The 27,305-nt window shown below is 55.6% G+C and overlaps 10 protein-coding genes across 10 annotated transcripts; 8 read left to right on the top strand and 2 right to left on the bottom strand.

Moving 5' to 3' along the window:
- Positions 1-536: 536 nt before the first annotated feature.
- On the top strand, positions 537-2,207 carry CH63R_10529 (Proline oxidase; the record flags this gene model as incomplete). Its single annotated transcript, XM_018305503.1, has 3 exons — positions 537-545; positions 746-1,287; positions 1,349-2,207. The coding sequence occupies 3 exons, from the start codon at positions 537-539 to the stop codon at positions 2,205-2,207; spliced, it is 1,410 nt and encodes a 469-aa protein (XP_018154927.1).
- Positions 2,208-2,577: 370 nt separating this feature from the next.
- CH63R_10528 (Pyrroline-5-carboxylate reductase) lies at positions 2,578-3,547 on the top strand (the record flags this gene model as incomplete). Its single annotated transcript, XM_018305502.1, has 2 exons — positions 2,578-2,620; positions 2,679-3,547. The coding sequence occupies 2 exons, from the start codon at positions 2,578-2,580 to the stop codon at positions 3,545-3,547; spliced, it is 912 nt and encodes a 303-aa protein (XP_018154926.1).
- A 667-nt stretch (positions 3,548-4,214) lies between these two features.
- Positions 4,215-6,506, top strand: CH63R_10527 (Serine threonine-protein kinase nak1; the record flags this gene model as incomplete). The annotated part of the gene is made up of 1 exon (XM_018305501.1): positions 4,215-6,506. One exon carries the CDS (start codon positions 4,215-4,217, stop codon positions 6,504-6,506), a length of 2,292 nt encoding a protein of 763 aa, XP_018154925.1.
- A 33-nt stretch (positions 6,507-6,539) lies between these two features.
- On the bottom strand, positions 6,540-7,763 carry CH63R_10526 (major facilitator superfamily transporter; the record flags this gene model as incomplete). Its single annotated transcript, XM_018305500.1, has 3 exons — positions 6,540-6,783; positions 6,999-7,655; positions 7,729-7,763. 3 exons carry the CDS (start codon positions 7,761-7,763, stop codon positions 6,540-6,542), a joined length of 936 nt encoding a protein of 311 aa, XP_018154924.1.
- Positions 7,764-8,676: 913 nt separating this feature from the next.
- Positions 8,677-10,629, top strand: CH63R_10525 (1-pyrroline-5-carboxylate dehydrogenase; the record flags this gene model as incomplete). The annotated part of the gene is made up of 4 exons (XM_018305499.1): positions 8,677-8,826; positions 8,894-9,366; positions 9,416-10,392; positions 10,457-10,629. 4 exons carry the CDS (start codon positions 8,677-8,679, stop codon positions 10,627-10,629), a joined length of 1,773 nt encoding a protein of 590 aa, XP_018154923.1.
- A 1,042-nt stretch (positions 10,630-11,671) lies between these two features.
- On the top strand, positions 11,672-13,041 carry CH63R_10524 (Sarcosine oxidase; the record flags this gene model as incomplete). Its single annotated transcript, XM_018305498.1, has 2 exons — positions 11,672-11,881; positions 11,941-13,041. 2 exons carry the CDS (start codon positions 11,672-11,674, stop codon positions 13,039-13,041), a joined length of 1,311 nt encoding a protein of 436 aa, XP_018154922.1.
- A 258-nt stretch (positions 13,042-13,299) lies between these two features.
- CH63R_10523 (C6 transcription factor) lies at positions 13,300-15,954 on the bottom strand (the record flags this gene model as incomplete). The annotated part of the gene is made up of 8 exons (XM_018305497.1): positions 13,300-13,793; positions 13,855-14,038; positions 14,106-14,281; positions 14,356-15,231; positions 15,291-15,485; positions 15,540-15,652; positions 15,714-15,836; positions 15,905-15,954. 8 exons carry the CDS (start codon positions 15,952-15,954, stop codon positions 13,300-13,302), a joined length of 2,211 nt encoding a protein of 736 aa, XP_018154921.1.
- A 2,544-nt stretch (positions 15,955-18,498) lies between these two features.
- On the top strand, positions 18,499-20,237 carry CH63R_10522 (Transmembrane amino acid transporter; the record flags this gene model as incomplete). The annotated part of the gene is made up of 5 exons (XM_018305496.1): positions 18,499-18,642; positions 18,709-18,970; positions 19,046-19,237; positions 19,321-19,712; positions 19,815-20,237. 5 exons carry the CDS (start codon positions 18,499-18,501, stop codon positions 20,235-20,237), a joined length of 1,413 nt encoding a protein of 470 aa, XP_018154920.1.
- A 2,029-nt stretch (positions 20,238-22,266) lies between these two features.
- On the top strand, positions 22,267-22,869 carry CH63R_10521 (uncharacterized protein; the record flags this gene model as incomplete). The annotated part of the gene is made up of 3 exons (XM_018305495.1): positions 22,267-22,285; positions 22,348-22,580; positions 22,657-22,869. The coding sequence occupies 3 exons, from the start codon at positions 22,267-22,269 to the stop codon at positions 22,867-22,869; spliced, it is 465 nt and encodes a 154-aa protein (XP_018154919.1).
- A 2,530-nt stretch (positions 22,870-25,399) lies between these two features.
- On the top strand, positions 25,400-27,099 carry CH63R_10520 (Isotrichodermin C-15 hydroxylase; the record flags this gene model as incomplete). Its single annotated transcript, XM_018305494.1, has 4 exons — positions 25,400-25,465; positions 25,563-26,337; positions 26,388-26,752; positions 26,830-27,099. 4 exons carry the CDS (start codon positions 25,400-25,402, stop codon positions 27,097-27,099), a joined length of 1,476 nt encoding a protein of 491 aa, XP_018154918.1.
- Positions 27,100-27,305: the final 206 nt, after the last annotated feature.

The following is a 27,305-nucleotide window of genomic DNA, read 5'->3' as shown; positions in this document are numbered from 1 at the left end:
ACGTTCTTCTGCTCTTGGACAAAATAGCCGATGTATGTACCCCTCAAATGAGCATGGCTTCGGGGTCATGGTTACACTGCAGCCAGAAGAAACGTGTACGGCTAGACGGAGATAGAAACGAACAGCATTTCAGTTAGTCAAGGAATGCCTCATGATAGGGTCTGAGCTGACAGCCGTGATACTCGTATCATCTCTCGCATCGTGCATACTCCCTACTACCATCGGTCCCCTCTCCGACTCAACCTTCCGGATTCCAAACCGAAGACGCCCAAGCATCCGTCCCCCCCCACACCCACCAATATCGGGTTCCGGGCCCGGTAAGTTTCAGGCAGTCCAGCCAGGCATGATGCCAATTTTCGACCGAGGACTGCAAGCAGGCCTATCTGGTCACCTCGTGACATCGTACAGCTGGCTATCTTACCCCGCGTTGTGGGCGGGGTATCGATAAGCTGGCGGACAAACATCCACGTGGCTATGGCCACTGAGTTTCCCAGTCCAGTACACGCATCAGACGGCTCCGGTCTCGTTGCGAGCCGATGGAGCTGGTATGTGCTGACAGGTGTGAGTGACTGAGTTTGGTGTAAGTGGCGCTGGGAGCAACTCACCCGGAGGCCACGATGTGTAACAACTTAAAGGCAAACCGTCCGCTCGAGCATGTATCACTGCGTAAGAAACAACCACAGAAATTGTCATGATGAAACTCTCATACTGCAACGCCTCTCTCATAGCGAGAACCCCTTTGAAGCGCCATGTTACAACTGCCCCTTTCCTGCTCTGTTCGAGATCCGTCTCGACCGCCCCCTTGGTTGTCGAGAAGGGCGTTGGAACTGCAGCTCCGTCCACCTTGGCAGCTCTGCCTACGCCAGTCCTCATGAGGTCCCTTTTGGTGGCTGCCATCTCTTCCAAGCCGATGCTCCTCGGCCCATCACTCTCGGTCCTGTCGTTCCTCACACGACCGAACAGAGGGTACTTCACCGACGTCGACCGGAACCCGGTGCTCCACGCGCTGTTGAAGGGAGTCTTCTACAAGCAGTTCTGCGCGGGGGAGACGCCGAGAGAGGCGAAAGACACCATGCGCCACCTGCGGTTCATGGGCTTCCGCGGCACGATCCTCACGTACGCGAAAGAAACCATTTTCGATGCAAAGACGAACACGGAGCACGGTCTGGGCATCGACTCGGAGGAAGACGCCGCGAAGAATGGCCACTGTTCCACCATCGAGTCGTGGAGAAAAGGGGCCTTGGAGACGGTCGACCTGCTCAGCGATGGAGACCAACTGGCCTTGAAGTGAACCCCCCTGCCTTTGGTTGCAGAGACGGTTCAGATGCTAATGTGACGGCATCCATAGACTCACAGGAGCCGGCCCTCGCGTCACGGAAGCCTTCGCGGCCAGACGGCTGCCGCCGCAGCAGATGATGGACGCCCTCAACGAGATCTGCCAACGGTGCAAGGACCGCGGCGTCCGCCTCCTGATCGACGCCGAGTCCCAGCACTTCCAATGGGGCATCTTCCTCGCCGGCATGGAGCTCATGCGCAAGTTCAACCGCGACGCCGGCCGCGCCACGGTCTACAACACCTACCAAGCGTACCTGAAGAGCACGCCGGACACCCTCGCCGGGCACCTCGAGGCGGCGAGCCGGGAGGGCTTCACGCACGGCCTGAAGCTGGTCCGGGGCGCGTACATGAGCACTGACGAGAGGTCGCTGATCCACGACACCAAGCGGGACACGGACGAGGCCTACGACGGCATCGCGCAGGGGGCCCTCAGGCGCCGGATAGGCGAGTTCGGCGCGCCGGGCGGGAAGCCGTTCCCGTCGCTCAACCTCTTCCTGGCGAGTCACAACAAGCGCAGCGTCGTGGCGGCCCACGAGATGCACCGGCAGAGGCTGGCGGACGGGCTACCGACGGTGCCGGTGGGGTTCGCGCAGCTGCAGGGCATGTCGGACGAGGTCAGCTTCTCGCTGCTGCAGATGAAGGAGGAGGAGGGGGGCGGGACTGGAGGGCAGGGCCGGGACGCGTCGCCGCAGGTGTGGAAGTGCTCGACGTGGGGGAGCGTGGGCGAGTGCGCGGCGTATCTGCTGCGGAGGGCCGTGGAGAACAGGGATGCGGTCTCGAGGACGGTGGACGAGTACGTGGCTCTCAAGACCGAGGTGGGCAGGCGGTTGAGGTCCAGGTTCGGCCGGTCTCGGCAGTCTGTAGGGCAGTGATGAGGTGGGTCGTTGTGTTGTTGGCCTTGCAGACAATGACTGCGGCGTGGAGTGCCTTCGATGGCGGAGACCACGACGGATGCCCTCCCGATATCAACTCCCCACCCGTGAGGTTGGATGGCGGGGTAGATCCCGGTTGATGTGTGGTGAGGGGTAGCTTCAGGGACAAAAGACAAGGACAAGGGTAGCTTTCTTCTAACAGTCGAGAGCTTCAGGAGTTTGCCTGCTTGAACCAATTCGAATTCGTGTCAGTTCTCTGTTTCTTCCATCATACGTTGCCTGTCTAAGTCGTCTCCAAGCAGCTCAGTTCTCCAACATCTGTATGCCAACAAAAATAGCCAGTACGCAACAAGGTTCAAGAAATCACACTATGGACTCCCTCAAGGACCTAACATTGTGTGTATTGGGATGTGGTGAGTCCTGTATTGATCGTTTGAATCGAGGTACGGTTCTCTAACCAGGTGCTGTTAGGAAACCTCGGCATTCCCATACTGAAAGCACTTCTCGACAACGCCGAAAGCGCAAGCAGCACCCTCCCCATCACTCGTTTTATTGCGTGCGTCCGAAGCGAATCTTCAGAAATGTCCCTGAAAGAACGGTTCGCGGCAGCGGGAGACAAGCTCGTCGTCTCGAGGGGCGACAACGCCGCCGCCCTGCAGAAGTCAGATGTCGTCGTGTTGGGAGTCGACCCCGGTGACGTGGAGGCGGTTCTCTCGCAACCAGGGACGAAAGAGGCGTTGGGAGACAAGTTGCTGATCAGCGTAGCTGCTGGCTGGACCAGAGGCAGGCTGGAAACGACGATATACGGCAGCGAGACCACGTCCGAGAACGCAGCAGGCCGCGCGTGGGTGGTACGCACGTTGCCCAACATCGCGGCCATGGTTTCCCAGTCCCTCACGGCGATCGAGATATCGGAGCCGGCGGTCCCGGCCCGCTACCTGGACCTCACCGAGGCCATCTTCAACAGGATCGGCAAGACGGTGCAGATCGCCCCGAAGCTCATGAACGCGACCACCGCCCTCGGAGGCTCGACGCCGGCCTTCTTCGCCGTCATCTGTGACGCGCTCATCGATGCCGCCGTCGCCGTCGGGGTCCCGAGGAACCTCGCGCACATCATGACTTTTCAGTCCATGCTGGGAACCGCGACGCTTATGCAGAACGGTCTCCATCCCGCTCTGTTGAAGGACCAGGGGACGTCACCCGAGGGATGTACGATTGGGGGGTTGATGGTCTTGGAAGAGGGTGCCGTAAGGGGGCATGTTGGAAAGGCGTTGAGAGAGGCTGTCACGGTGGCCCGTCTGATGGAGAGCCAACCTCATGTAAACGACACTAGACACTAGATGACGATGACGGCTGAGCTGGCACAATGCCGTGTCATTTTGTTGAAGAGGCGGCAAGTTGGTCCAGTATCGAGAACATTTGTCCCCTCGACGGCGAGAAGGCTCTGATGTGGGATGGTAGTAGCTAAACAGAGCATGCCAAGGTACCTAAACTCCAGTTATTCCTACTGCCAAGGTAAGGTCTCTCTTGCTGGCTTTTAGGGCTTTGGGTGCCTGAAGCTCTAGCGGCCTCTCAGTGGTGCAGTTAATGTGGCCTTTGGTGTGTAGCTTTATCGCGTGGTCGAGGGGATAGATTCCGCCCGCATGCCTCGGGTCACGTTGATGCAGGATAAGATAAGATAAGATTACACTGTCTATCCGCTGATCAGTCAGCAGGGATATAAGTAATTGATCGGTGAAGCAACTTCCACGCCACCATATCCCTTGGCTACCCCGACAACATGCAACATAACCACAAAACTGAACCATCGGCGGACCGGTACAGTTCACTGTGCTCATTCTCATTTGCAGAAAATTCTGTGACAAAGTATGGTTAATCTCGGTACTTGGGAACTGTCGTCTTCGCGCTCGCAGCGCCGCCGCCGCTGCCCTGTCCGGCTCTCCATCAACCGCCTCTGCCACGTCGAGCCCAACCCCTCCCTATAATCCCATATCTACAATCCAAGCCATGTCGAACTATCAACAGGCAGATTCATCCGGCTATTCGGCGAGCAAACAAAAAGCTGTCGAAGACGCGCAGAAGGCGCAGGCGTCCGTCGTCAAGCAATGCGCTGTTGCCGGCAAGGAACCACCGCCATACATGCTTTCGGAGCTCATCGGTAAGGGAAGCTTTGGCCGTGTCTACAAGGCAACTGGCCCGGCGTCAGGACAAGCTGTCGCCGTCAAAATCATCAGCATTGAAGAAGGAGACACCCTGGAGCCCGTTGCGGCCGATACGTTGAGTGACATCCTCAAAGAGGTGAAGACCTTGAAGCTGTTGAGAAGTAGCGGTGCGAAAAACATCAACGCTGTCATCGACACTCTTCTTGTCGGGCATTCGGTATGGATGGTCACTGAATACTGCGCCGGTGGCAGTGTTGCATCACTGATGCGGCCAACTGGTGGGCTACCTGAGAAATGGATCGTCCCAATTCTCCGTGAAGTAGCCGAGGCCATCTATTGGGTTCACAAGCAAGGCATCATTCACCGCGATGTCAAATGTGCCAATGTTCTCGTCACCGAACTTGGAGGAGTCCAGCTTTGCGACTTCGGCGTGGCGGGCATCATCGAAACAAGGTTTGACAAGAGAAGAACAGTAACTGGAACGTTGCAATGGATGGCTCCTGAACTATTCGACTCGACAGTGTCTTATGGCATGGAGGTTGATATTTGGGCTTTCGGCTCCATGGCCTATGAGGTTGCCTCTGGGTTACCACCAAACGCAACCACAAGAATCGATATCCCACGCTTCGGCTCCTACTTGAAGCAACATTGTCCTCGTTTAGAGGGTGATCAATATTCACCCCAGCTCAAGAGTCTCGTTGCTTTCTGCCTGGTCGAAGATCCGAATCTGCGCCCTCCCATCGAACAAGTACAGACACACCCGTACATCTACAACACAAATGGCGAATATCCGACTGCGTCACTTTGCAAGCTCGTGAGTGCCTACAAGGCTTGGGAGGCCCAAGGTGGCAGCAGACAGTCCTTGTTCTCAGCGGGCGGTGCTCAAGGATCTCAAAACCACCCGTCCCCTATTCCGAATGATGAGTGGGATTTCAATGACGATAGCGATTTCGATCAGTCAGAACTCAACAATCCAGCAGATGCACAAGCCGTGTATGATGCCTATGGTCTGAGCATCGATTTTCCTCAAGCGCGTCCACAGCAACCTAATCGTCGTCGTCGTCTACCTCCAAATATGAAAGAGTTCAAAGCTCCCCTCGCGAAGCTTTTCGATCCTCATACCATCTCCAATTATGGGGACAACACTCGTGCCGTTTATACCAGATCGGCGTCATCCGACTTGACCATTCGGGACGACTCAGAGCACTTGGATGTTCGCGAATCATTGATCGATCTCGACATCTCCTTTGCGGATGGCGAGCCGGCGCGAATCACAGGAGCCGACACGATCAAAGCCAGACCGCGCTCAACTGACGCGACAGATATGAATCGCCGTACCCAGGACTGGACCTTTCCCGCGTTTATGCCCGCTTCTGCGAACCTGGATATGCCACACTCTGAGTCAAGATTCGCAGACCTAGACACAATCAAGGCGGCCCCCTCAAGTGGGCCAGGCAACTTGACGAGTCGCCGGACCCAAGATTGGGTCTTCCCGGGCTTTGCGCCTCCCGCCGAGCTACATAAGCCGCACTCCGAGCCAGAAGATGATGACACGCTCCATGACCTTAATCGGATGTCCGCTCTAAGTCTCATCGATCTTGACGCGGGCATAGCGCCCACATTTATGGATCGCCCTTCTACTGCAGTCTCGGATGCTACGTCGACTGGGTCAGGGAGTCTTCACACACCCTTTGACCTTGAGCCGCAAACAAATGGACAAGATTTCGTTCATGGGGTCAGAGAACCATCGATCTACGTACCTAGAAGTGTTGGGTCCATCCGAGAGCCATCCATCTATGTGTCTGACGACATGGACGTGTATTCCATACAAACAAGTCAACCGAGTGAGTGTAGTGCCATGCTGAATATCCCTGATGAAGACCCTATCGCTTCAGCTGCGCCTGAGAAGGGGACGAACCCAGCCAGGCCACCCACACACCTTCCGCCCGCGCCACCTCCAGTATCGCAAAACGTGATGCAGGGAGTTGCCTCCCCGGACGAGGTCAAGAATGAGCTACGTCGCATGGTATCCAGCTTCGCCGATCATCTCCAGGCCATCAATGATGTTGTGGGGAGGATCCTGGTCCGCCAACTAGGACATCACGGTAGCAACGGAGACCGCCCCAGGGAGCCCTGAACAAAGAACAAGACCGGAGGTAGAAGAACGGATCTAAGTGGGACAGAGGGAGGCCGTGTTCTTGACATGATGCGTCTTGGCCTCGAGGAGCTGCTTGGACTCGGGGAAGCAGATGCGGATGAGGCCGACGGCGATGGAAATGCGGGTGGCGATCCAGAAAACTGTATTCCACGTCTCGACGCCGCTACCAAAGCCGGGGTTAACGCACGCGGCGAGCAGGCAGTCAAAAGATTGTCGCTGCTGGAAGACACCGTATACGAGACCGCGGGCGCTGGAGCTGAATGTGTCTGCGTGTTAGTAGGCATCTATTTGTAGACGCTACACCCTCGGATCACCAGCAAGTTCTGTCTGGGGATATGTAGACTGTGAATTAACTTATTGCCTTCACCAAATCGCCTGCAATGAAGGATATCTGCCAATCATGGATTTGTCTATGTCATTCGGGAAGCCCAGCCCTGGAAGAATGTCCGCAACTCCAGATTCGCCAAACACCCGATGCCAAACGCCGGTATGATCCTGACGCAACGCATGACAACCGTCGACGGCACATGCCCCCGCGTCCGGGCCACCCTGTCGGAGAACGGCAACCGTGTCTGCCTCTCGTAGTAGTCCAGCGCGATGAGGTGGATCGGCGAGGCCACCAGCTGCGACAAGACGGGGACTGTCAGCTGCGTGATGGTCGTCTTGGCGTGCGAGGACACCATCACGGAGTCTGGGATGGTCGACGACACCCAGCCCGGCAGCGTGAAGGAGCCGAAGATGGTCACGGCATCTCTGAGGAGGAACGTCGCCGTCGCGGCCCTGGGGAGGCCCCGGGGTGCCGTCGTCGTCGTCACCGCCTTGCCCGCCTCGAGAGATGCCCCGGAACCAAAGATCTCGGCGAAGCGCAGGTCTTTCCATACGCCGAGGGGAACGTTGACGAGCAGGGTGGAGGCGAAGGTGGCGGTGCCCACGGCAGCGGCGCCTTCGTATCTCTCGGCCACGGTCGTCGCGGCGTTGGCGGTGACGTAGGTTGCCGCGTACAGAGTCCAGACGATGCCGAGCGGCCGGGTGAGGAAGAAACCGCGGGGTCGACGGATGGCGGAGCGTAGCTGTGAGACGAGCCCTCGGATGAGGGGCCGTCCTGTGGTTGTCCGCTCAACGACGGCCCTGGGTGGTCGTTAGTCTTCGACCAGGGGTTCATGTCTCTGCTGGGGCTGTCTCGTGTAAGTTGTTGGCTCACCTGTCTAGGATGGTGATTGCCGGAGAGATCAGCATGGCGGAGACAGCACCCGCCGCCAAGTCGCCCGCCAACTGTCCCGGAAGGGAGCATGACTCTTGCTTTTTGCTTTCCAGGCCTTTTTGGGTATCGGCTGGAGTCATTGTAGAGAGTTTGGGGTAGAGGAGCGTGAGACGTATGGGACTCCCACTTAGTGTGGCCTTTCCCGTACTTATCTATGCATTCACACGATGAGCACCACTGGCCAAGCCTCGGAATTCCCTGATCATCAGTGCCTCGAGCAACTACGCATATGTTGCTTGGAAACCACATCGAATTATCAAAGTCAACATTGCGTCGTTGGGTTTACGTATGACAGCCTTGTACTACTCAGGGCGAAGCTTGTGATCGACGCCCTTGACCAAGGTCGGGAAAAGGCAGCACCAGAAACCCCTACTGACTTGGCCTAAGGTCAATAACTTGACTTCGAATCGGGATCGGAGACGACCGATTGCAGTCTTGGTTGAACACGGGAGCACATGCCGCTGGACGCATGTGTCAAGGTTCAGAATCCGAAATTCGCGGGGGATATGCAGAAACAAAGCACATGCTCCACCCCGGCGGGGGTCCTGCATCGAGATATCGGCAGGCCGTCCGGGACCCCTCCGCTCCGGGATCTGCTCCGTCCGATCTCGGCACAACTGCAGCAATGACATCGACGGAAGAGGTGATTGGTCCACAAACGAGAAGAGCTATCGGGAGCTTGACCGGTGCAGCAATGCCATTGTCAAATAAGACAGCAGGAGAGACGTCCAAGCTGGTGCTATGTTCCTTGCAGCAGCACTCTCGTCACTCGAGGCAAAGCAGACAGAAAGCTACCTTGTCGACATTCGTCGTTCTTAGCAGAGAACCAACAAACACAACCTCCTACGAGTCGTCAACTTTGAGTCTCAACCATCTGCAGCCGTCACAATGCAGCTCGCCGGCATCATGAGGTCTGCGAGACCCGTTCGGTCCTCGAGGGGCGCACTGCACCAGATCACAGCCCCCGTCGTCCTGTCACAAAGAAGAGCAAAGTCGACGATGCCATTCAGGCTACCCGATCCGAGAAACGAGCCCAACGTGAGTCCCAGGCACAGGATTGACACAAACGGTTAGACCATGCCTGCTGACACTCGTTGTGCCAAAGCCCACGTACGAGAAGAACTCCCCGGAACGCGCAAAACTCCAAGAAGCCCTCAAGAAGCTGCGCGCTCAACTGCCCGCAAAGAGCGACCTCTTCTACAACGGGCAGACGCAAGCAGCAGCCAAGTCGTTCAACACCGTCCTCCCCTCCGAACACGCGACGACCTTCTCCAACTTCCCCCTCGCGTCCAAGGAGCAGGTCTCCTCGGCCATCGAGTCGGCGCTGGAGGCGAAAAAGAGCTGGGAGAACACGCCGTTCGTCGACCGCGCCGCCATCTTCCTCAAGGCCGCCGAGCTCGTCGTGACCAAGTACCGATACGAAATCATCGCGGCGACCATGCTGGGCCAGGGGAAGAACATGTGGCAGGGAGAGATCGACGCGGCCGCCGAGTTGGCCGATTTCTTCAGACTCAACTGCAACTTCGCGGCCGAGATTCTCGAGAAACAGCCGACACGTGGCTCTGATGGCATGTGGAGGTGAGACAATACTCAAACCCCCAAAACCAGATATTATGCTCTTCCAAAGACGTATTGTGGCTGACTTGGACTCTAGCCGCCTAGAGTGGCGGCCCCTGGAAGGTTTCGTCTACGCCATCTCGCCCTTCAACTTCACTGCCATCGGCGGCAACCTCATCTCCGGCCCCGCGCTGATGGGCAACGTCGTCGTCTGGAAGCCCTCCCCCAGCAACATCTACGCCAGCCAACTGCTCTACAACATCCTCCTCGAGGCCGGCCTGCCCCCCAACGTCATCCAGTTCGTCCCCGGCGACGCCGAGGAGGTCACCGACGTCGTCCTCGGCCACCGCGACTTCGCCGGCCTCAACTTCGTCGGCTCGTCCGACGTCTTCCGCTCTCTCTACGCGAGGATCGGACAAGGTATCGGGAAGAGGACGTACCGCGAGTTTCCGCGCGTGGTCGGCGAGACGAGCGGGAAGAACTTCCACCTCGTCCACCCCACGGCCGACATCGAGCACGCCGTCAACCACACCGTCCGCGGCGCGTTCGAGTACCAGGGCCAGAAGTGCTCCGCCACCTCCCGCGTCTACCTCCCACAGTCCCGTGCGGAAGAGTTCCTCTCCAGCCTGGCGTCCAAGGTGAAGCAGATCACCATCGGGAGCCCCGACGGCAAGCTGGATGCCTTCATGGGCCCGGTGATCCACGAGCGCTCCTTCAACAAGATCAAGGGCATCATCGACGAGAGCAACAAGGACCCCTCGCTGAAGCTGCTGGTCGGAGGTACCTACGACGGCTCCGACGGATACTACGTCAACCCCACGGTCTACCTGGCGGATTCGCCCGACCACCGCCTCTTCAACGAGGAGATCTTTGGCCCCGTCCTGGCCGTCTCGGTCTACCCAGACGCCGAGTGGTCCTCGACCCTGAAGAAGGTCGACCAGAGCGGAGGTGGCTTCGCCCTGACGGGGGCCGTCTTCGCCAACGACAGAGTTGCCATCCGCGAGGCGGAGGATGCCCTGCGCTACTCCGCAGGCAACTTCTACATCAGTAAGTCTCATAACTTAACCTTCTAATGCAATTTTCTCCTGTGATCTAACGTGTGTTTCCCTAGACTGCAAAACCACCGCTGCCTTGATCGGACAACAGTCCTTTGGCGGCGCTCGCGCCAGTGGTACCAACGACAAGGCGGGAAGCGCGGACGTCATGCGGCGGTTTGTCAGTCCCAGGCTAATCAAGGAAGAGTTCTTCCCACAGACGGAGTTCCTGTACCCCAGCAACAAGTGAGAGAGGCGGTGTTGGCTTATTGACGATGGATAATGTGGTGTGTTGTTGTGCAACGTAGGCGTAGCCACGCATCACAACAAGGGCCTGTTAGAGGCATACTACGTATCAAGTTGTTTAATTGTCATGAACGCTCAAGTTTAAGAGAAATTGTTTCCCGATCTCGGTGATCATTCATGTCCGCTAATAATGTATCTCATGACCGTTGATGTAGCATAGTAACATAAGGCAGTTGTAGCTATACCACTTTGCTCTCAGCACAGAATGCTCTGACAGCAGGAAGCTTCTTGACAACGACCTGGAGCAAATAGAAGATAATGCGTTTTGACTGATTCTTTCTTGAAATCAACGCCCTCGCCTTTGAGAACCCTTCAGCCCCATGGGAACATTATCGCTGGAGCCATATAACCCCTCACAACTCTTACGCATGGGAAACGTGCTTTTCCTGAGGGTCCTTGCAACAGCCGACAGACACACCTATGATTGCCAATGCCCCCATTATCTCCAATTCGCAAGTCAAATCACTAGTTTATTGTTCATTGGTACGCTGGAACCGCTGTAGACACCCCAGTATCCCATCCCCGCCCCCCACATGGTCCGATTTCAGTCAAGAGTGTGTGCACCGGATGAGCTCCCGGCCACCTCAGCAGTGCATTAACAGATAGTCGGATCGGCATCCGTCTTGATGATACAGAACGATACGACCACGCTACTTCCCCGTAAGCAAAAAGATCTAGCCACCTGCACCACCTTGTGGTGGTGCGCTGCGCCGCGCCAGATCCCCTGCTCCTTGCGGCTACGCTTGTTTGCTTCTAACCCCACGATGTAGCTAGTATCTCGCAGCACGTCTGATCCGAGACCGGGGCAAGGGCCCGAAGGAAGCCGGTTTTCTGACTTTCACGAGGGTCACACACGGATACCAAGCAACATGCTTTACATCATACATTAGGAGTGGTAGAGCTGCTCTGGCTGGCCATGCACCGCACCAAGCTGTAATCATTCACAGCTACTCAGTAACTAATTGTCAGTTCACCATCTAACGACCATGACTATCCGTCATTCCGACCCAATCATCATCGTGGGCGCCGGCGCGTTTGGACTGTCCACGGCCTACCACCTCTCTCTGGCCGGTTACACGAACATATCCGTTTTCGACAAGCACGAGCAGATCCCCCCTCGGGATTCCGCCGCCAACGACATCAACAAGATCTTCAGGGCCGAGTACGAAGACCCCTTTTACACGAACCTCACTATTGTATGTCGATTTCCATCACTCCAAATCGGAAAGAAGATGAATAAGCTGACTAGAAACAGAAAGCTGCAGCAGCATGGCAAACGCCGCTTTTCGCACCGTCCTTCCACCGGACTGGCTTCCTCCACTGCGTCTCGGCCAAGGCTCCTGAACGAGCGTCCGAGACGCTTCAGAGATTCCAAAAGGCATCGGAAGACCACCCGCTCCTGGCAAAACATGTGGTCCCCATCAACGGGGGGAAAGACATCAACCATAACGTCTGGCAGTACGGCGAAGGCCCGTGTTCCGGCTGGAAGGGCTACCTCAACCGCTTCGACGGCTACGTGCATTCGGGAAACGCCTTGATTGCGCTCTACAACGCGACCCGCGTCCGTGGGGTCAAGTTCTTCCTCGGCCAGCACGGTGTCGTAGGGGAAGTTGTCTACCAAGCCTCCCCCGAGGGGAGGAAAGCCACCGGCATCAAGACACAGGCGGGCCACCACGTGCCATCCAAGCTCGTCATTGTCGCCGTGGGAGCGGCCGCGGCGAGGTTGATACCGGAGTGCAGCAGGCAAGTCGTGGCCAAGTCGTGGTCCGTAGCCCACGTCGAGCTCACGGACGACGAGACCTCGGCCCTCCGGGGCATCCCAGTCACCTACGCCCGCGATCTCGGGTTCTACTTCGAGCCTGACCCCAAGACCAACCTGCTCAAGCTGTGCCCCATGGGCGGGGGCTACATCAACACGGATCCGGACACGGGCGTCTCGCTGCCGCCGGCGTACGAGGAGAGCCAGTTCATGCCGCTCCACGACCAGCAAAAGGTGCGGCAACTCCTCGCCGAGACCCTCCCGGCCCTCAAAGACCGGCCCCTCGTCAAGCAGACCATCTGTTGGTTCGCGGACACAGCGGACTCGGACTTCATCATCGACTACGTGCCTGAGTCGAACGGGTCGGTAGTGCTCATGTCTGGCGACTCGGGGCACGCGGCCAAGTTGATCCCGCTCGTCGGAGACTGGGTCAAGAGCCTGCTCGAGGCGCCGGACAGTAAGCAGCCCGTGGAGAGGTGGCGCTGGAAGGAGCCTAAGACGAAGGACGATGGAAAATGGGGTGATACCGTCAGCTGGCGTCTGGGGAGCACCGTCGAGTTTGCCGAGATCCGCAAGGCGAGACAGTCGAAGTTGTAGACCCAGCCCATAGATGAGAAAAGAAGGGTTATTTCTTACACTTAAACAATCGTTGTAGTTGTGGTGGCACCTGTGTGATATGCGTACAAAGCCTTGGACAAGTTCTGGGTTGCCAACGATCTCGGGGTGTGTTGGCCGTCACGCCAGTCACAGCTCACCCATCACTTTTGTATCCATGCCTGACATGCCAAAGCTATCTAGAGTTCGGGCAATGGGAAAGACAAAAAGACATCGCCGAAGCAACTTTTGGTTCCTAGGCTACCAGATGCTATGCTCAACTATCGTCTGAGACATCCACTCCGAGTCCTCCTGCTCAATGGAGTTCGCCATGTCCAGCAACTGCGCCATCGTGAGCCCGCTATCATAACTCATGTCGTCCATGGTCCCCGGTATCGAGGACGAATAGCTCTCGTGCTGCGAAGGGTCCGTTGTCATTGACGAAACGACCGTGTCCGGGGGGCTTGCGTCCTCGCGAGGTTGCGTCTGTCCCGCGTCGCCCACGAGAGTCGCCTGCTCCGACGCCTGGGACGGCCACGGAGTGAGCTGTTGCAGCATGCTTTCCAGCTGCTGCAGCTCCGACTTCCGGAACTTGGCGATGGCGTTCCCGGCCATGATCATCTCGTCAAAGACCGCGTAGACCTTTTCCAGCGAGGAATCGAGGCACCCGAAGCACTCCGGGTCTATCGCGGGACCTAGCAACAGACTGCTGGCGGAGATGAATATTGCCTCGAGGTCGAAAGGGAGAAAGGTCTCTGAGGAAAGGAAACGGTGTCAGTTGTTGACCAGGTTTCGCAGTGATGCATGAAATCTCACCCAGTAGCCCTTGTGACTGAAGACAATCCAAAATGGACACCATTTGCTGCGAGGAGTCGATGCACATCTGGATCAAGTTTCGGACCGTCTGAGAGGAACCCAGGAGCTCTGTGCATTTGCTCTGGGACTCGAAGCGGATCTTCAGGAAGCAGAAGAGCAACGGTCTGGTGGCGAGCACGATACACTAGCAAGACCCCGTCATGTCAGTTTACTGCCTGCCATGTACCCCCTTTCGGTTCAACGCAACATACTTGATGGTGAAGGAGGTGAAGGTGGGCCGACGTTCTTGAGACGCAGCTTGTGTCCTTCTCCAGCGGCAGCGCAAAGGACTGTTGGAGCTCGTCGGCAACTTCTGCGACGCTGGCGAGCACTTCTTTGGTGCCGAGCATGAACTTATTGTTCAGTCTCCCGTCGAGGCCGTAAACCTCTTTTGTTTTTGGCATGCTGTTAGCTTATGTCGTGGTTCAGTCAAAAGGTAGAACCAAAAAAGACTTCACTTACTCCTGTTGATGCTCCCTATCACGCCGGAGAGCCTGACCCGCATGCGCAGGGCGGCGGTCCGTTGTACGGACCCTGAGTAGGTCGGGAGCTGGCACAAGACGTAATCGTCATGGATCGACGGCGGCAGGCCAAATAGGGATGTCATCTCCCTGTCCAGGATATGCACCGTCCACCACAGCCTGCGACATCTTTCGACGTGCGACTCTCCAAGCTGCTGTGCCGGCATATCCGTGTGCATGCCTTCCCCGAGTGCGAACCGGAGAGCCTGACCTATCTGGCATTTCTTGTAAGTCATGGTTATAGTGGGATGCAAATCAGAAGAAGAGGCTCTCACAAAGTTATTTGAATGGTGCCTGAAGTCGATGCATTGCATGTACAGGGAAACGCAGCAAAGTATCTCGGTAGACAGCACCGGTTCTCGCAGCAGGACAACGAGGTCCGGGAGCAGCTGCATTGCCTTGACGAAGAAGTCGTGGCCCGGAGGCCTTCTACCGCGGCTCGTCTTCGTGGTGAAGGCCTTCCCGAACGAGAGGATGAGGAGATAGTGGATGAACCATAGATCAGTCGGGTCCGGCCTCGGGTTGGGGTCCGAGTAAAAGTGACCAAGCGACTTCATGAAGGTTTCCTCGTCAAAGAGGTGGAACATCTGGCCGCAGTGGAACTTGACGGCGTTGACGAGGTAGATGGCGTAGTCTTGCGTCGGGAGAGCCGGCATCTCTGAAGCATCTCCGGTCCTGTAGCCATTCCAGTCCAGAGAGTAGGCCGTGGCGTCAAAAAGGAGGGCGTTGGTCGGCAAGGGGGTCTTGTTGACGTGCTGGTGCGTGATGCTGAGGAGGCGGCGCACGAAGGACCAATTCGAAGACGTCCCGAGGTACACTTCCCACCCGTGAGCGTGTTTTCCATTTACGTCGAGTTTAACAACAAGAATGACTTACGTATCCTCCCATCCGGGGCTGTTGTGTACTCGGACTGGCCGGTCGATAAAGGGTTGGTCAGGGTGGAAGCCACGGGATCTACTGGCGGTGGTGGTCTGGGCCGGGCTTCCGCGCTTCCTTTCTCTTGCGTACTCTCTGCAGCATTTGGGCCGCCGCTTGAATCATCCCTCATGGGAATGTCAACATCGCCCTCACCTCCTATCGTCAGCCAGGTCTTGGCCAAAGCGGCAGCACGGATGGAAGACCAACTGTTTCTTGCTTTACTGGCACGAGGTCCGCCCTCGACCGAGGCAAGGGTAGGCTCATTGATGCTCCGGCTCCGTTCCCACCGTTCGATCCTCTGTTGAAGGTCGATGATATATCTGGTTCACGGATGATGAGCCCAGCGAACCTTGTGCCCACGAGAACGAGCCAGGCTCTTACCCTCTGGTAACGACAATCCGCTGGTCTCTCTCGTCAAAGATACACGACTGTCTCCGCTTGCCACAGGCATCACACGGCTGAGAGCCGGAGCATTTGATCTTCTGACGGCGGCACCTCACGCAGCTACCCTTGCTGGTAAGCTAGCTTGCCATTGCACCAGGGCCACCGGCGGAGAGACGGAGAAGACCTACGCATTCGAGGATCGCTTCGATACCTTGTTTCGTCCGGCTCCGGGCTCCATGTCACACACTCTTTAAGAATGATTTACTCGAATAGTTGACGGGCTGGAAAGATCTATCGAGCAGGCATAAAAGTTCACTCGGTATACCAGTCCGCTGGTCGGGTTCGGTGAGCCTCAAGTGTGATGTGACGTCCATCGCCAAACCGAAAACGCGGGGTAGCGGCTGCTTGTGGAGGAACCAGATCCCGGGGGCCCCCTCGGGCCAGGTGCCTATCTAATCCATCTATCTCACAGTACAGAGTAATAGTTCCCCGAGACTCTCACCAACACGGACCGGCGATAAGTTGGGGTTCGGGAATGCTGCACCCAAACTCCTTTCTCGTCTCTAGCGTGGGGCGGTTGGCTATCAGACACGTGCGGCCGGTGATAACGACAGTTTTGATGATGGAACTGCACCGTTGTCGGAGAATTGCCACCCTCCTAGAGCCACCCTCGATACACCGCAGCAATACGACATGGCCATGCGCTGCGATGCAAGCATGCGTTGATAGGTATCTATCTGCCCGTCGGTGGGACCCTCTCGACTCGCTTCTAACGGGGAAAGATACCTCACAGAAGAGAAAAAAGGGTTTTCCCTATCTCTTTCTCTCTCTCTCTCTAACCGTGGACGATGCAACGCGACGTGAGACGGGCCCCGCGACACCAACCGTCCGCGAGGGTCTGGAGATAGATAGACACCGTGCCGAGAGTGCGCTGACGGCGGTGGACGCGCTGTTGGCGACACGGACACGGGCAGAGCTGGCCATGGCTCAATTACCTGCTGTCATAATTTATGCGGACCGGCCGAGGGTCGTGGTGAGTGAGTGTCGGAACGATGGCTAAATTGTCGCTGAAATGCATATCCCTCCGTATCCGACACACTCAAACGGAGTCTCCCCCGGGACCATGGCGGGAAAGCTCGTGGAGCCTCCAAGTTCCAGCTGATGTCAACTACTTGATGCCATGGTCATCTCATGTGATGGTTCACCCGCACCCCATGGGGAAGCGGAAGTCAATCCAACGCTGCGAGGCTTGAATCCCCATTCCATCATCATCGACACCAGGTTGGTTCTGCGGCGAGTGACTAACAGAAACTCATCGTGAGCCTGGGTAAACCATGGCCCCCCGCGATTCTCCCCTCATTCCAAGTGTCCCAGTGTCGTCCCGCAGTGGCGACGTGCAGGAAAGGGAAGGGAACACACTGGGTGCGAAAAGTCGGAAGGTCATCCCGATACGTGCTCGTCAGTACAGGTAGGCGGGACGATGACCGGTTGAGCACCCGATGGTTTGATTTCGAAACGGAGGCGGCTCCGCAAAGAGGTGGAGGGAAAACAGGGATCTTGGGCGTCGAGCTATCCTTGCTTCAGGAAGTCCTCCGCGAGTCGTGCCGACGGCGCCTCCGCTTGGCCAGCGAGAGCGGGCAAGTCTCCACGGGGACGTAACCTACAGGGCATGCGAAGGCAGGTTTTCGCTGGATATGGGACATGGGGGGCAAACGGGCCGTTGTTATCGCAGCTGCTGCAACATGCATGTTTGCGTTTGCGGTGTTTTCTGGGGGGGATAAAGCGTGGTCCGGCAAGGATTCAGATATCCCTATCCGACTCTGCCGCAAGATATCTAAGAGTACATGTAACGCAAAGTTGGGAAACTTGCAAGATTAAGTGAGAGGAGATAGAGAGATGCAGATACACATTCCGTCTCAAGCATGGGGGAGGGAAATAGTCGGGATGGCATCCGACCATCCAATGTTATCAGGTCATTGGCTCTAGCGAGCTGTTATCCCACACCCACACCGCCCACCAACGCGTTGCTGCAAACGCGTGCATGCTCTCAACGCTCTCACGCTCACGGAGAAGTGCCGTGCGAGTCAGTCTTGCCCCCCTGAGTCCTTGACATCCGTCCCGCCGTGACGTAGAGACCCCGTTGAGAATCAGTCTGGGGAAAATATGGGGTAGTTCTCCCTAGATGGATACGTAATCTAACTAGAGCGATAGCAAGTTATCTCTTGTTCATTGCGCTGTGGCCCATGCAAGAGGAGGGAGGGAGGCCTGGGCCTGCCAGGCAGGCTGATGGGAGAAAGGGTTCTTGGCAGCCTATGCCAGCTTTCTCCCTCCCTCTCTCCCGAATCCAAGGACTTGTGAGGCCGCACGCTTGGACTGTGTTTTGTACAAAAGCGCATGATTCCCAATCCCGATATGGGTCGTTTTTGTTCCCCCGAGTCTCTAGACTTATCTATCATCTCTAGCAAGCAACAGTTCGCCTTCAGAGTCAATGCATCTCCATCTGCTTGGCGACTCATTCCTCCACATTACGAGAGCGTTCACTTATATCAACCACCGCTCTTGAACTCTCTGAAATCCCGCTACTTCAATCAGTCTCAGAGACAACAATATCTACCAACTTGCAACAACAACAACAACAACAACAACAACAACTCCTCTCCATTGCCGCGAGTGACTTGTTGTCGTCTCTTGTGAAACGTCGTCCGTCGACTGTTGGCCGACTGCCGCCTCTACCGTTTGCGAATCAACAAAGTGAAAACCCCTGTTTTCAACTACTGCCAAGATGACGAAGATGAAGAAAGAGGACATTGAAGGCCTGGGACCCGTCTCAACACACTCGCAAAACGGCCAGGTCCTGGAGGACCCCAACTCGTCCTACGATGCCGTCTTCGGCGAGATCAAGGAGGGTGGCCCCAACTACCGTAATGTAAGAGAAAAGAAGTCACAGGGAGGAGCGGGTCTTCAGCAGGATACTAATCAACCTCCCCTTTAGGTTGGCTGGAAGGGAACCGTGGCTCTCATGATGAAGACCCAGATCGGTCTGGGTGTTCTGTCCATCCCCAACGTCTTCGACGTCCTGGGCATCGTGCCGGGCGTGATTGCCCTGATCGGCATTGCCGCCATCACGACGTGGTCCGACTACATCGTCGGTGTCTTTAAGCTCCGTCACCCCGAGGTCTACGGTATCGACGACGTCGGACGCCTGCTGTTCGGCCGAGTCGGACGCGAATTCTTCGGAATCGTCTTCTGCCTCTGTGAGTGATCGAACCATGTCCCATGTAGAGAGAAAGAGGGAAAGAAACTCGGGCTAATTCAGACATTCTCAACAGACTGGATCTTCGTTGCCGGTTCCGGCATGCTCGGTGCCTCGATCGCGCTCAACGCAGTCTCCATGCACGGCGCATGCACTGCCGTCTTCGTTGCGGTGGCCGCCCTCATCGGGTTCGGCTTTGGAAGCATCCAGACGCTGGGGAAGATTACCTGGTTCGCATGGATCGGCCTCATCTGCATCTTGTCTTCGAGTAAGTGCCGTGCTACATGTCTTGGCGCAATTTTACCCCCTTTGGGCGAGAAGAGCAGCCGGCTAACACTACATGTCACGCAGTCTTTGCCGTCACCGTCGCCGTAGGAGTCCAAGACCGACCGGCCGCCGCGCCCCAAGAGGGCCACTGGACCTCCGACTACAAGATAATCGGGAGCCCGACTTTTGCCGAGGCCTCGTCGGCGCTGTCCACCCTGGTCTTCGCCTTCGCCGGCACGCCGGCCTTCTTCTCCATCGTGTCCGAGATGCGGGACCCCCGCCACTACACCCGCGCCCTGATCATCTGCCAGAGCGGTGTCACGGCCACCTACATCGCCATCGGGTGCGTCGTCTACTACTTCTGCGGCTCGTTCGTCGCCTCGCCCGCCCTGGGCTCGGCCGGCGCCACCATGAAGAGGATCTGCTACGGCCTCGCTTTCCCCGGCTTGATCGTGACCACGACTCTGGTTATCCACGTAACCACCCCCCCCCCCCCCTCCCCTCCCCCTACCCCTCTCAATGTTTGGAGCCGGATGTAGTTGTATGTGTCACGGTATCACTGACAAGTTCTCTCTCAGCTTCCCGCCAAGTACATCTTCGTCCGGATGCTGCGTGGATCCCGGCATTTGACCGAGAACACGATCAAACACTGGGGCATCTGGCTTGGTTGCACCTTTAGCATCACCGTGATCGCATACATCATTGCCAGCTCCATCCCTGTTTTCGACGGCCTCGTGTCACTTGTCGGTGCGCTCTTTGGCACGCTCCTGTCCTTCCAGCCCATGGGCTGCATGTGGCTGTACGACCACTGGACCGAGGGCAAGTTTGAGAAGAGGCCGAGGTGGATTGCCATGGTCTGCTTCAGCGTCTTCGTCGTCGTCAGCGGTACCTTCCTAATGATTGCCGGAGCCTATGGCTCGATTGTCGGGATATTGGACAGCTACAAGGTGTCCGGGGGCTCGGCGGCATTTTCCTGCGCCGACAACTCCAACTCTGTCTGACGTGCCCCCCGGAGATTCGTCCGCGGGGAGTTTTCGAGCTCCATGCTTATTGTTAGAAATATACCCAATCTGTTCTATTCTTGCCAATGTCTCTCCTACTACTAGGCTGTTCCCCGTTGTGTAACTCTAGTTTTCGCCCGGGCCGAAAAGGCTTCTGGGGAAACAGCTGAAACGGAAAACTTTTCTCCAACGAAATCATTGTGCTGATCCCTTATTTGCAATACGCAAAAGAGGCCAAGATCTACAGGGTTGTGGTTGGTTACGGAACACCCGCCATCCAGCTGATGTGCCGGATTCTTGCTAACCCCGGACCCCGGGACCTTTCAAGGATGGGCGAATTTGGAGCAGACCCTGCAAGCCAGTTCAGTTCCGCCAGGGCGGGCTGTCAGGCAGTTCCCTTGACGGTTGAGAAAGATGGCATCATGATCTTCATCCTTCGCCTCACGAAGTTCCATTCCGTTGAATGAGGTCCCATTCATGCATGATAAGGGTACGGGGCGATTTTCCGACGGCAACCCGATATGGGCTGTGGATTGCGGACAGGCGTGCACAAACCAGTAGTTCCACATGTGGGGATGGGGATTGGGATTGCAGTCGGATGACCCGGCATTCTCATGATCATCACGGCACTGGTGATTGTTCTTTCCGCATCCGAGTATCTTGTCAAGCTTTCCCACTCGAAGACTCTCTGGCGGAGAGTGTGGCGGAGAGTGTTTTCCACCACGCGACAAAGGTAGTCTTTGCCTGGTCCCCTCAGCCAACAGAAGCTACTCAAATTCCATCTGGGGCCTCGGATAATGAAATATCGATTGCGCGTCCGTTGGATGATGAATTTTGTGACATTTAATTCTGTTCGAGAGGGACACGTGTTTGGCTGGAAACTAGAGCCGTTGGGGTTTTAAATCAAATCTTGCTGACGCTCAGTCTGATGGCCATGATCAACGACTCTGCTAGCCTGCTATCAGGCCGCTGTCTTGGGACACTGATTCAGAGACGGAAGAATGCGTAACACAAAGAGCAAAAGAGAGTGATTGATAAGTTCTCTGGAAGCAATTTGTCACGTGTGTCTCTAATTGATGTCCTCTTCGGCTCGGGATTCTTCTCTAGTCCGACCCTGTCAAAACGTGATTCCGTATGAACCGTTGACGGCCTCGCAACACAAGTGACAATCGTTGCAACTCCTGCCGGGCTTCTCGGAGCTGAAACAGCACGTTGCTCTGTTCAATCATTGTCAGCCACAAACGGACCAAATTCCCGAGGTACACTGGGTGGCAAAACCCGCCCAATGCAAACCTGGGTAAGCACCGCCAACGATATGATCCGGCATAAGCGTACGACCCGCAGGGTTGTTAGATATCGGAAGGACACTCCGACGTCCTCAGATTGTTCAAGTAACTTGGTCCTCACACAGTATGAATCAATGTTCCCGAGATTTGAACGAACTGCGGATCCAACAAATGAATAATGTCGGAAGCGTCTTCTCGTTCTTCATTTCTTGAAGCGGACGGGAAAGAATCTTGATTTGAGGTTCCATAAATGCTTGAACGACCTCTCTCATTCTATCAAGCGATGATGTGATTGGGGACCTGGGTTGGAATTACAAGTCTAGCATCATGCTGACGATATTTATGGTCACTAGAGAAGGGGGAAACAGGACCAAGTTCGAATTTCATCACGTGGAAGTGAAATTGGTGCTCTGAAAACTTGTCTTTTGGCGTCAGTACATACGTAGGGCGTACCCAGATAACCCCCTCTGGCCTACACACTCGACATAACTTACAACCAACTTTGTGCTGTAGAGCTAGCAGTTCTACGATTACTTACGTCAGACCACCAATAATCTCTTTGGAAGACCATGTTACTCCAAGTAGTGGGAGCAGATATCTTTGTCATCGAAACTTCATAGACCAATCTCCAAAGTTCTGTATACGGAAAGCTCATCTCTTATGACGAGAAATGTTTTGATATTTCCGCAGGGCCTAGTATCAAGGTAACCAAAGCAGTCAACGCCTTACCTGGCTATCTCAACATGGCAGCGGCCTGTCACTGTGAAGGGAACTGGCACACTACTTTAGGAGCGAAAGTACTCAGACTGCTCCCCGAACCGCAGTACTTCCGAGCCTTCTCGACGTCATGAAACGGGTCTTTGGCACATTCCACCTCGGAAACGCTGTCGCAGGAGAACTTGCCGGGCCCATCTTCATTCCCCGTGTACCGGCAACCCTTCTTCCCGAAGACGCTCTGCTGAGCTTTGAAGCTGGGGGGCCAGGGCCGTTTCTCCACGGAGTCGAGTGCCGCCGTCCATCCGACCGAGTCAGCAGTGCAAAGGTCGAAATCGGAGTCGTCTCCCTTTTTGGGGAAGATGAGCCACTTCCCACCCACTCCCCCACCTCCTGCGGGACTGTAACTTCGTTGAAAGACGACGACTACTCCGTCCGAAGGCCTGGAAGGAGGAGGAGGAGGAGGAGGTGGTGGTGGTGGCGGTGGTGGTGGAGGCGAAGATGTCCGAGGCAAGGAAGAGGTCGTTGAGGTTGTCGGAAGGATGCTTGACTTGGTCGATGGGCTCGGCGTCGAGGACGGAGCCGAGATGGCAGTTACGGTCTCTATAAGGTTTACCGTTGTCGTTTCTTGATACACCGTTGCGGTGACTGTCACGGTTGTTTCGGGGGCCGACTCAGTGATTGCCGTCCTTTGTGATGGCGGCCCGGACGCGCTCGATGTCCGTTCATCGCGTTTTCCGAGACCCCTTTCTGGAGAGTGTATAGACCCTCTTTTAGAAAAGATCAAGAAGGACACGCCAGCACAGGAGCCGATTGTACATGTAGGCTCCGTTGGGGCGATGCTCTTTGTAGTTGTTGTAATCTTCGCCGATTCAATGGCGCTGCAGCCAGTGACTGTTGTGTAGGCGCTGATCACGCAGGCGCTTCTCGTCTTTAAACCTAGGCGGCTCCCCAAGTCTGTTAGGTTTGTCAGTTTAGAACAGAGAAGGCCCGATACGAAAAACGAGGCGAGGTTGAAAAGTCAGCCTTTGGTTGGGTGCGAAGAGCCTGACAGTCCTGACCTTGAGTGACAGAACAAAGTACGCTCTGGTAAGTGGCCGTAACAGAGACAGCGTAGAGAGAAGGGGGACATGACGAGGTTTTGCTTTCATATGGAACCAAGAGGGAGTCTTGTTTTGGTGAAGAGGTTGCGACAAATGGTAACGAAGTGAAGCTCATCCCCGTCGACGTCCCATGATTCCCACGATCACCAAGCCCCTTGGCGGGCGGTAGCCCCCACATAAGAAACACTAGACGTGCAGACACCATGGTTGATGGAACCAAGATGCTTCGAAGTGACGGAGCTTGGTAACATCTTGGCTGTTATAAGCCGTGAGTCTAAACCACGAAAACGACTTCAGGGATTCCGGGCATTGTGTCTCGTTTCTCGTATTCGATGGATGCCATTCCAAGCCTAGAGAAACAGTTACACAACAGCGTTTGGCTGATTGAAACGCTACTGAATGAGCAAACATTCGTACAAGCTTTGCCACCCGCGCCTGAAGATGTGTACTGCATTCTTTCATTCCTCGTTAGTCACATGCGCCTCTGACGGAAGCAAACTCCATCAGTGTTTCGGAACAGACTTACATCTCCCTTCAGGGAGATTTCTGTTTGTTCGAGAAGACTTGGAAGTGTTACACAACAAAGAATAGGTAGTTTTCAGTCTTGGTTCGCCTGTCAAGGTAAGACCTACCACACACTCTGGAGAGAAGCTATGGAAGTTGACTGGGAAGATACCTTGCCAAGAAATACAAGAAGCCGATATGAGCGTGACATGATCGAAAGGGCAAGGTATGATTCGAGGATAGAAAGATTGTGTTGCCCTGCTTCGAGACTGAGTTCTACGGATGATGGGGTGCAGAAGTTATCCGGTTCTTCGGAAAGTACTTGTATTTAGCGGAACAATGGCATGCGAAGCAGAAAAGGACGAAATGCAAACAGAATGGAAACACCAGGTGTAAATGCACATGGTGGAATCAAGGACAATGATGCAAGGGTTATCTGACTGTCGTACAGACATGAAAGACCGTTTCATAAGCAGACTTTTATGCCGTGTTGCTATCCCAAAACCATTAATAGAAGCTAAAACTGTTTGTGCTCAGTTGCGATTAGCCAAGGGACGGTTTGCTGTGCAGTCGAGATTAGAGTGACTGATGACCACGAACACGACATCGTTCAAGCCTGTCGGCAGCCCGGAAGGCTGTGCGGTCCGGTGGCCAACAATGGCGACGACAGAATAAGGACCAAAATCATCTCCACCCGACTGTGAGAAAAGTCTCGTGCCCTAGGCTGGATTCCGGCTCTGGACTACGGAGACGGTGGACGCTCCGGCCGCCATGAGGGGCTTCTGGATCGGCCGGACTTCACAGGGATTCCGGCAAGTGACCTCGGAACCTTATTCAACCTGACGAAAGATTACGTCTTGCACAAAGATCAGCAAAAAGACATCAAGCGTAGGGTTGATAAGCTGTGATACTGTGTGACGACTTCAGTGTTGTGTACTATGCTGAAGCATTGCGCGAGTTGTTTGTATCTACTGAATGAAGGGCAATTCAGGAGGTCTCACAGTGCATTCTTTGATTAATAATCGACCAAAACAACAAGGGGTGGGAGGAAAGTTCTTGAGAAGCCCATCGTTTGTCACTTGTGTTTTCATCCCTGGCGACATCTTGCAAGTTGGGGCGTATGGCCTTTGCAGCTTACAAGTACTTAGACATGACGGACACCGGGCAACAACGCCTTTCACAGGATCGATTTTATTGCGGAAGCCAACGAGAATGACACATGATGATGGGACTCGCAGTAAGGCGTTTCAATCCGAATACGGCACTGGACTGGTCCGGGTCGGTTTTGTCGAAACACTCGTCCGAAGGTTCAAACCTGGTGTGCCCGGTGACAACCCAATCATCTCGTCGATAGCAGGTAACACTAAATGCAGCATTGCAGAAGCGAGTTCCTTGTCCTCGCGTGGTGGAAAAGCATGTTTGCCGCCTGGAGGTTTCCCCTCTCGCTCAAAAGCTCAACAGCCTGTTCTGTCGACGCTGATGAACGCGGGGGTTTGTCAGAGATGCAAACATCCCACCGGCAGCTCGTGCTTTTTTTTTGTCATCAACATCAAATATGGCGGCTATCTTGACATTCCTGTGGGAGAATTCCACCCGTATCGTGGCAGTTGCCCTGGGAGGCGTGAGTGACGCGAATACCTCTTGTTTCTGCTGCGCTTCTCGCCACATGAAGCCAGGCCTGGGAAAGACAAAGGCGAAGCTGAAGCTGATGATGGCAGGCTCTTCTCTGGCAACTCCTCCTTGCCGGCTACAACATCGCCCTCCACCCCCTTCGCAAATACCCGGGCCCGGTTCTTCAGCGCGCCTCTCCTTTCGTCTGGGCATGGCAGCATGCCTTTGGATACCAGGCCTTCAGCACCCAGCGTCTCCACGATCGGTACGGCCCCGTGGTGCGCATAAGCCCGAACCACTTGTCCTTCACCAATGTCGAGGCATGGAAGGACATCTACGGCTTCCAGATCGGCAAGGACTTCGAGGACAACGAGATCCCCAAGGCTCGCCTGTTTTCCACGACGATTGAGGAGATCCCGACGAGCATCGTGAATGCCGACCGCGAGGAGCACCAGCGCTTCCGCCGTGCGCTGTCCCACGGTTTCTCTGACAGCTCCATGAGGGCGCAGGAGGGTATTATTGTCAAGTACATTGACAAACTCATCAGCCGGCTGCAGAAGAACTCCGATAGGGGGAAGAAGGCACTCAATATCGAGGCCTGGTACAATTGGACGACGTTCGATATCGCTGGCGACCTCATCTTTGGGCAGTCGTTCAAGTGCCTAGAAAGGTCCGACTATCATCCGTGGATCGCCTTCATTTTACAGACCATACGCTACAACGCCTTCATGACCGCCTTGAAGTATATCGGACTCGACCCCGTTGTTCAGGGGTTGTTCAAGATGGGCAGCCTTTCTGCCATGGCCAAGCTACAGGAAAGCACACACGAGATGATGGAAACACGGCTGAACATGGTACAGGACAGAAAGGATCTTTTCGAGGGTTTGCTGAAGAGGAGGGAGGAATGGGTAAATCTGCCAATGCCCCCTTAGCCTTTCCTTCCAGAGCCTCTAGAAAGCTGACAACGCACGCCTGGACCAAGAATCTCTCTTTTGAGAAGCTCTCGGCCAATGGGCTCATCTTGGTGCTCGCGGGCTCCGAGACTACGGCAACGACCCTCGCAGGCGCCACATACCTCCTTGCGAGAAACCCGGACGTGCTGCGGAAATTGAACAACGAAGTCCGCTCGGCCTTTGCCGACCAGAGCGAGATCAATATCGGTTCCGTGAGCAAGCTGGCGTATATGCTTGCGGTGCTCAACGAAGCGTTGCGACTCTACCCCCCCGTGACGTCTGGTCTAATCCGGGAGATCCCCAACGGCGGATGCCAAATCGCGTCAGAGTTTGTTCCAAAGGGAGTAAGCATTTTGCAGACTCTTGCGAGGCCTTTGAGGGAAAAGAAAGAAAGGGATGACGGCTAACCTCTGCCCCGAAGACCTTTGTCGAAGTCCAACAATGGTCGGCGAACCATAGCCCAGACAACTGGACCAGGCCGTGGGAGTTCCGGCCGGAGCGTTTCCTAGAAGGTGGAAAGGGGGAGCACAACCACCTGGACGCCCTGCAAGCTTTCAGCCTGGGACCGCGCAACTGCATAGGGAAGAAGTACGAACTACCCGTGGGCCCCTTGGTTCTCAAAAAAAGCACAAACGAGATGAGGTTTGCTGACAAGAAACCTGGTTGTCAACATCAGCCTGGCGTACGCTGAGATGCGGCTCATCTTGGCCCGCATCGTGTACGATTTCGACATCAAGCTCGCCGAGGGGAACGGCCCCTGGATCGAGAGACAACGGTCGTTCGGCTTGTGGGACAGAATCCCGCTCAACGTCTATCTCACGCCGGTCTCTCGTGGGAAAACCGAGTGATCAGGACTTGTGAGTTGAAACAGATCAAGTTGGACCGGAGCGATGCCGA

The sequence above is a fragment of the Colletotrichum higginsianum genome (assembly GCF_001672515.1).
Source record: "Colletotrichum higginsianum IMI 349063 chromosome 7 map unlocalized unitig_7, whole genome shotgun sequence".
In the NCBI taxonomy this organism is placed as follows: domain Eukaryota; kingdom Fungi; phylum Ascomycota; class Sordariomycetes; order Glomerellales; family Glomerellaceae; genus Colletotrichum; species Colletotrichum higginsianum.
The sequence above is the reverse complement of the archived record's forward strand: the minus strand, read 5'-3'. Positions and strand labels throughout refer to the sequence as shown.